This window comes from Bison bison, unplaced genomic scaffold, assembly GCF_000754665.1.
Source record: "Bison bison bison isolate TAMUID 2011002044 unplaced genomic scaffold, Bison_UMD1.0 scf7180017864180, whole genome shotgun sequence".
In the NCBI taxonomy this organism is placed as follows: Eukaryota; Metazoa; Chordata; class Mammalia; order Artiodactyla; family Bovidae; genus Bison; species Bison bison.
Window position 1 is genome coordinate 8,899,404 of NW_011494752.1, and position 7,660 is coordinate 8,907,063.

The 7,660-nt window shown below is 63.8% G+C and overlaps 2 protein-coding genes across 2 annotated transcripts in view; one reads left to right on the forward strand and one right to left on the reverse strand.

Annotated features, from left to right (window-relative positions):
- Window positions 1–6,744, forward strand: part of LLGL1 (lethal giant larvae homolog 1 (Drosophila)) — a 12,234-nt gene extending 5,490 nt beyond the window's left edge. The window contains exons 10-21 of the mRNA XM_010843170.1: window positions 99–166; window positions 1,088–1,241; window positions 1,324–1,428; window positions 1,802–2,094; window positions 2,233–2,377; window positions 2,451–2,604; window positions 3,947–4,242; window positions 4,633–4,897; window positions 4,979–5,093; window positions 5,298–5,407; window positions 5,599–5,719; window positions 5,863–6,744. Of these exons, the coding sequence (XP_010841472.1) occupies window positions 99–166; window positions 1,088–1,241; window positions 1,324–1,428; window positions 1,802–2,094; window positions 2,233–2,377; window positions 2,451–2,604; window positions 3,947–4,242; window positions 4,633–4,897; window positions 4,979–5,093; window positions 5,298–5,407; window positions 5,599–5,719; window positions 5,863–5,941 (1,905 nt within the window). The 3' untranslated portion in view covers window positions 5,942–6,744. The remainder of the gene's footprint in view (window positions 1–98; window positions 167–1,087; window positions 1,242–1,323; window positions 1,429–1,801; window positions 2,095–2,232; window positions 2,378–2,450; window positions 2,605–3,946; window positions 4,243–4,632; window positions 4,898–4,978; window positions 5,094–5,297; window positions 5,408–5,598; window positions 5,720–5,862) is intronic.
- Window positions 6,696–7,660, reverse strand: part of FLII (flightless I homolog (Drosophila)) — a 12,168-nt gene continuing 11,203 nt past the window's right edge. Inside the window, 4 exon segments of the mRNA XM_010843171.1 lie at window positions 6,696–7,044; window positions 7,129–7,194; window positions 7,301–7,406; window positions 7,498–7,618. Of these exon segments, the coding sequence (XP_010841473.1) occupies window positions 6,910–7,044; window positions 7,129–7,194; window positions 7,301–7,406; window positions 7,498–7,618 (428 nt within the window). The 3' untranslated portion in view covers window positions 6,696–6,909.

Below are 7,660 nucleotides of genomic sequence, written 5' to 3' on the forward strand. Positions count from 1 at the left end.
GGGGATGTGGCAGGTGTAGGTGGGACACCTGCCGGGCCTTTGCGTCCTGCACGTGGTGCCTGGCATGACTTCAGCTTCCACCCGACTCCATCCCCCAGAGCTGGCCCATCACTGGGGGCCGGAACCTGGCTCAGGAGCCATCCCAGCGAGGCCTGCTGCTGACCGGGTAGGTGATACCTCTCCAGCCTAGTTGTGACAGGTATGTGAGCGTGTGTGTGTGTAGGCGAGCAGGGTCTGGTGCCACCTGCGCAGGTGCGAGGCCTGTCCTGGGCCTGGCGGGTGCTGACCTGCCCGCTGACTCAGGCCTGGCCCCTGGTGGGACCAGGTCACCCTCTTCACTGGGTGCACCAGGTGAAGCCTCCCTAGACTCTGGTTTAAGGCCCGTCCCTCCTTGATGAAACTGAGCTCCACCCACTCAGCCTATCCCGGGACCGGAAAATCTGGGCCAGCCCACGCCGAGCTGCCCAGGGCAGGTGCCGGAGAGCCCGGCCTGGGCCTGGCGGGCGCCAACGTGCCCGGTGACTCAGGCCCCACCTTCTTGCCCAGCCCCTGCCGTCTGCCTGTGCCGGGACCCTCAGGCCTCTGGAGGTGTCCCAGCCAGCCCGCAGACTTTGAGCTTCTCCCTCCCTGGCTCTGGGCTGCTGCCGCCGCCCAGGGGCCCTGACCCGGGCTCTATGGCTATGTCCTGGGCTGCTTCCTTCTGGCCTCCCCAGGTTTCCTGCTCCTGCCCTAGCACACTCCTCTGCTTTGGGGGCATCTCTGTCACGTGTTCTGGAGGCCCCTGGGGGCAGAACCCCCATGGTCCTCTGTGCCCTGAGTCACTGCTCCGCACCTTTTCTCATTATTTCCAGTGATATTTCTGCACCTTCTCATCCTCTCTGCAGGGAAGGGCCAGGCAATGTGGCCTGGCATACAGTAGGTGCTCAGTACTTGCTTGCCCTATACAGTTGGTGCTTCCTGTTTGCTGTATGCAGTAGGAGTCCAGTCAGTGTTTGGCTTAGGTGCTGGGGGCCCAGTGAGCAGTTGCTGGCTGAACAGATGAGGAGTGGTGGGGTGGGGCCCTGGGCCTGACGCCGCCTCTCCGCAGCCACGAGGACGGCACGGTGCGTTTCTGGGATGCCTCCGGCGTGGCCCTGCGACCGCTCTACAAGCTCTGCACCGCCGGCCTCTTCCAGACGGACTGCGAGCACGCTGACAGCCTGGCCCAGGCCGCCGAGGACGACTGGCCGCCCTTCCGCAAGGTGCGGGCCCCCCACCCCCTCCTGGCCCGGGGAGCCTGGTCTGGGCTCTGCCCTGTCACCAGTTCCCCTCCCATCCCCTCAGGTGGGCTGCTTCGACCCCTACAGCGATGACCCGCGGCTCGGCGTGCAGAAGGTGGCACTCTGCAAATACACGGCCCAGATGGTGGTGGCCGGCACCGCGGGTCAGGTGGGGCCGAGGTGTTGCCAGGGCTGCGGGGCTCGAGGGCTTCTAGCGGGTCCGCTAGGGTGCTAGAGGGGTTGGCCCGGCAGAAACCCAGAGGTGGGAACGGGGGAGGCCAGCTGGGGCCTTGGGGACCCTCACAGGGTTGGGGCCTGGGCGGGAGCAACCTGTTAAGTGAACCCTGGGAGGGCGGGGCCTGCAGGTCTTGGTCTCCATGGTGTTGCTCAGTGAGGGCCCTGGTATACAGTAGGCACCAGTCAGTGCTTATTCAGAGGATGCTCTCCAGACAGACTCCTGGAAGCACCCTGGCAGTGGTGTCACTGGCTCGGGTGGGGTGGGGGTGTCCTGTCCTCCAAGCTGACTGTCCCCCGCCGCCCAGGTGCTGGTGCTGGAGTTGAGTGACACGCCGGCAGAGCAGACGGTGGGCGTGGCCAGCCTGGACCTGCTGCAGGACCGCGAGGGCTTCACATGGAAAGGCCATGAGCGGCTGAGCCCGCGCCTGGGACCACTGCCCTGGCCAGCCGGCTTCCAGCCCCGCGCTCTCGTCCAGTGCCTGCCACCAGCCGCCGTCACAGCCATCACTCTCCATGCCGAGTGGGGCCTCGTGGCCTTTGGGACCAGTCACGGCTTTGGCCTTTTTGACTATCTGCGCAGGAGCCCCGTGCTGGCCAGGTGGGCGTGAGCAAGCCCCTCCTGAGGTTCATGGGGGTGCAGGTTGGGGTGCTGGAAGCCTCAGAGGGCCCCGCTGGGGGAGGTCTGCCCCTCGGCTGCTTGACTTGCGCTTCCCTGATGGCCGGCCTGCACCCCCAGGTGCACCCTGCACCCCAGCGACTCCCTGGCCATGGAGGGGCCGCTGTCCCGCGTGAAGTCGCTCAAGAAGTCGCTGCGCCAGTCCTTCCGGCGCATCCGCAAGAGCCGCGCATCGGGCAAGAAGCGCACGGTTGCCGGCAGCAAGGTGGGGCAGCAGGCAAGGTGGGCAGGGTGATGGGGCGGGGGCAGGATGGCGGCCCGACCTTGTGCCCCTGCAGTTGCAGGAGGCCAACGCGCAGCTGGCGGAGCAGGCCGGTCCCCAGGATGTGGAGGTGACACCCGTGCAGCGCCGCATTGAGCCCCGCTCAGCCGACGACTCCCTCTCGGGCGTTGTGCGCTGTCTATACTTTGCAGACACCTTCCTTCGAGATGGTGAGACTGGGCGGGGTGGGCAGCCAGGGGTGGTGTGTCCCTTGGTCTTCTGGGAAATGGGTGATGGGGTGGACCCGTGCCTTCTGGAAGGCTGGAAAATACTGTGTGCCTTCTGAGTGCCAGGCTGTACTGGCAACAGGGTACCCTGACCCCCAGCAGCCCCTGGAACAACCCGATGGTGAGGCTCGGTGAGTGGGTGGGGCGGCCTTAGACCTGGGCAGAGAAGGGAGCCCAGGATCTGGGGAAAGTACGGGCTGCAGCACCAAGGCCTAGGCGGATGTGAGTCGCCCCGGCAGTGTGACTGGAGCAGAGGGCAGGGCTGGGAGGAGCTGGTTTTGACCCCAAGTGGGCAGAGCTCCAGCAGGTCCTGCCCAGGGCAGTGGTGCGTTGAGGTTTATGGACAGAGCCGCTGATCAATTTAACTTGGCAATGGGGCATTTCAGCCCTGCACTGACTCCTGACCTGTTCTCCATACATCGTGTATCTTGTAAACACATTTTAAACACAACTTAAAACGAAGGTTACTGGGCAGCTCAGGGTGTGTCTGGTGGACCTCACTTCTGGCACAGGGCCTGTGTCGAAGCCTGGAGTGTGGATACTGATGGCTGGGGTTGCCTGTCACCCTTGGCCCACAGGTGACCCCATTCACCTCAGAAACGCCTTCTCAGAGTTGGCATGGGGTCAGCGTCCAGCTCGTGTGCGCATGGTATCTCTGCATCTTTCCTCCTCCATCTGGGAGGGGAGCCCCCCACTTCTGATGTCATTTGTTGAGGGCCCCTTTGTCTGGGGGGTCTTCGCACTGTCTGCATGTGGCAGCCCGCGGCAGGGGGAGGGGGGCGTGACCTGGTTCCACTGTCTCCCTGAGAAGCGTGGCTTCCTGTTGCTCACCTATTGGTTGCTCGGGTATCCCCTCCCTCCCAGCTAAGATTGTTGCTGAGGTCACCAGGCCATTGAGGGTGCACAGTGTGACTGCCGGGTCCATCTGCACCCCAGTGTTTTTAGCTCACTGTCTACTCAAGAGCCTTCCCTTTCCTAAGAGTTGGACTGTGTGGTGTGCATCCTGGATGGGCCCGGGACTTGGTGCCTGGGTGCCCTGCGGGTGGGGCCCAAGTCCAAGTCTTTGTTGGGACTGGTGATGGGCCGCGTCACTGGGATGCTAGGAGAGGTCTGAGAGGTCAGGGTCCAGTTTGATGTGCCTGTGGAGGGACCCTAGAGGGCACTCCTGTGCCTGCAGGGGGCTGGCCGGGGTCACCAGGGATGTAGGAGAGACCCAGTCCAGGGTCCTAGGGCACCAGAGGGGAGGGATGGCACACACCCGCCTCACCAGCCTGTCTCCCTGCAGCGGCCCACCATGGCCCCACCATGTGGGCAGGCACCAACTCGGGCTCTGTGTTCGCCTATGCACTGGAGGTGCCGGTGGCAGTGGCAGGTGGTGAGAAGCGGCCAGAGCGAGCGGTAGAGGCTGTGCTGGGCAAGGAGGTGCAGCTGATGCACCGTGCCCCCGTGGTGGCCATCGCGGTGCTGGACGGGCGTGGCCGTCCACTGCCAGAGCCCTACGAGGCCTCGCGGGACCTCGCACAGGCGCCCGACATGCAGGGCGGCCATGCTGTGCTTATCGCGTCCGAGGAGCAGTTCAAGGTGAGCAGTCTCCGAGACCCCTTGGGGTTCTCGCCTCCTGGATGCCGTCGGACCCTTGGCCTGCATCCACTCCTGCTCACTGGGACCTCCTGAGAGCCTCCAGCCATGGCAGAGGCACCTTGGGGAACCCTGGTGCCCCTCAGGACCCTTGGGTGGTCTGGCAGGAGCTTGTGGTGTGGGGTACTGGCTTCCAACTTGACCACCCAGCATGACTGGCTTTGCCACAGGTGGAGGGGCCTGGGAGGTTTCTGGGCTGTGGAGCTGGGGTCAGGGTGGCAGCTCAGGGTGGGTGGTTCTGGATGGAGGTGGTGGGGGCTGGGCTAGACTGGGGGCACTGAAATGTGTACTGGCCCGGGCTCCGCTTAGCACCCACTCTACACCCACCTCCAGGTGTTCACGCTACCCAAGGTGAGCGCCAAGACCAAGTTCAAGCTGACAGCCCACGAGGGCTGCCGCGTGCGCAAGGTGGCTCTGGCTACCTTTGCCAGCGTGGCCTGCGAGGACTACACGGAGACCTGCCTGGCCTGCCTCACTAACCTGGGTGACGTGCACGTGTTCTCGGTGCCGGGCCTGCGGCCCCAGGTGCACTATGCCTGCATCCGCAAGGAGGACATCAGCGGCATCGCCTCCTGCGTGTTCACGCGGCACGGCCAGGGTGAGGCGGGCCGGCGGCTGCAGTCAGGGCTCCTGGGAGGCGGGGACGTGGCCCCTTACTGTGCTTCCTGCCCCATCCTAGGGTTTTACCTGATTTCCCCCTCGGAGTTTGAGCGCTTCTCCTTGAGTGCCCGGAACATCACCGAGCCACTCTGCTCTCTGGATGTCCGCTGGCCCCGAGGTGCCACACACATCAGGTGTGTGAAGGGGTAGCCCCTGGCCAGGGGGTTGCAGCGCTGGGACCAAGGCTGGGCTTGTTCCATCCCCCAATTCAGCAAGCAGCAGGGTGGCCCTCCCCGGTCATCCCTCTGGCCCCAGGGCTCAGGAATGGGAGGGCGGGGGTCTGGCCCTCAAGCCATGAGATGCCTGCTGGGGGTCTGCAGCACAGCCCATCTGTGCAGCCACAGGTCCCGAGAGTCACCCAAGCTGAGCCAGGCTAATGGGACCCCGGGCATCATCCTGGCCCCACAGAGCTGTGATGGAAGCCCCGATCCCATCTGCAAGGAGGCTGGTGAGGAGGCCGCGCGTTAGCTGGGCAGCTTGTCTCGTGGCAGTGGGGGTGTTCTGCAGGAGGCAGCTGCCCAGAGGGTCTGGGGAGGGGTTGGTTGGTGCTATGGTCCACCGTGGGCTGGTCTGGGACCAGGTCAAGTGTGGATGGGGCCTTGGAGCCCTAGAAGGACCCTGTTCACTTCCTCCCTGCAGACACCCCAGAGCCACCTGAGGCCATGCTCTCACCTATGTCCATTGACTCGGCCACCAGTGCCGACACCACACTGGACACAACGGGGGACATGACGGTGGAGGACGTAAAGGATTTCCTGGGGTGAGGAGCTGGCTGGGTCCACAGGAGGGGCTGGTCGCTCCCAACTTCCCTCCCTGACCCTTCAGCCAACCTCATACCCCAGCTGGGCGAAGGACTGAGGAGGGCCTGACCCCAGATCTGCTGACCGCTGCCCCTCCCTGCAGCTCCTCAGAGGAATCTGAGAAGAACCTGCGGAACCTGTCCGAAGAGGAGGCTCGAGCCTGCGCCATCCTGATCAAATGAGGCTGCAGGTGCGCGGCCTGGTCCCCTTGAGTCAGTTACCTCCCCCAGCCTCTCCCGACACAGACCTTGTGGCTCCTTCTGTGTGACCCCCTCCCTCGCCTCGGGGTTCAGGCTGTCACTGCAGGGCCCCCCATCCTGGAGACTGGTGGCACACATGTGGCAGGCCGCCTGCCCCGTTGGACCTCCTTGGCCTTCTGCTGATCCTGTTTGTCTCTGCTAGGGAGGCCAGAACTGCCAGGTCGCCCCCGCCCTGCTCGGAGCTGGAGCCAGAGGTCCGGTCCATGTAGACCTGCACCTGCTAACTTTGGGGTTCTGTGGGGCCTGCCAGCCTGGCCCTGAGCCTCAGGGACTCCACCGGGCCCTGCCTGCAGGCAGAGGCCACCCGGAAGGTCAGGCGCCACAGGGGAGGCAGCCGGGTCCACGGCTACCACCTCCCAGGCCATGTGCCGTCCCCTCTTCTCCTTTTGCAAACAAAGAGTATTTTTCTAACGCCTGTGCCGGGCACCACAGTCATTTCTAAAACTATTTTGGTACTTGCTCCTGGGCCAGCACCCCCTCGACCACCGTGCTGCGTGCAAGTGTGTGTGTGAAAGCTCCACTCGGGAACCAGGACCAAGGCCTGGCCGTGTGTGCATGTGCGTGTGCGTGTGCGTGTGCGTGTGGGGGTCAGGATGGATTTCCTGTAGATTGTACTCTGGGGGACTTTTTTTCTGTCATTTTTGTTAAATTAGCGTTTTAAAATTAAAAATACTGATTTTTAATATTGAAAATAAAAGCATTTAATATCTCTTAAAGGACAGCCACACCTGCTTTATCCCTGGCAGAAGGGGAGTCACACGTGAGCTCAGAGTGGAGGGAGATTGCTTTGCCAGACCCCTGGAGACACTGGTCAGGGTCACCCCACTGGTGGCGCTGGAGACGGTGGCAGGGGGGCACTTATCCCTCCACAGAGGTGGAGCGCGGTGGCCTTAGGCCAGGGCTTGGCGGAAGGTGCTCCAGGCGTGGAAGCAGCGGGTGAAGGCGTGCTGCTCATTGCCCTTGCGCACGAGGCGCAGGCGGCGGGGCCGCTCGTGCTCCTTGGAGCGCATGTGCTGGATGTACACCTGGGGGGCGGGCAAGGGGTTGGTGAGGGCAGCCCCAGCCTCGGCCCCTCCCCCAGGCCCATCCTCGGCCCCTCCCCCACTCACCTGGCAGGCCTTCAGGCTCAGCTTGATCTCCACCTGGCTGGTCTGGGACCCCACCCACATGTAGACCTGTGGGGACAGCAGGGGACATGGTCTCCCAGCCTCAGAATGCCTCTTTAGGGACCGTCAGGCTCCCAGTGTGGGCAGAGTCGGGCGGAGGGGGGGCGGGTCTCACCTCTTGGCCATTGTCTAAGAGCATGATGTCATCGTCTGCCAGGTCATCTTGGCAGAAATCAGAGCACTTCTCAGTCACTGCGAAGTAGCCCTTCTCATTGGAGCATCTGGGGGAAGTCAAGGGTCAGGGAGAGGCTGAGGGTCATGGCAGCAGGGCCAGGACTGAGGACGCTGGGAGCGGTGGCGGGGCGACCTCACCGGAAGAGCCGCGTGTGCTTCATGTACTCAGCGTCGTCGTCGTAGGGCTTCTGTGCACCAATGCCCACCCAGAAAAAGTTCTCGGGCTCCTCGCCCTCGTTGATGACCTAGGGGGAGAAGGCTGGTCAGCTCAGGGCCCACTGCTTGCCCGCCCCCACCTGAT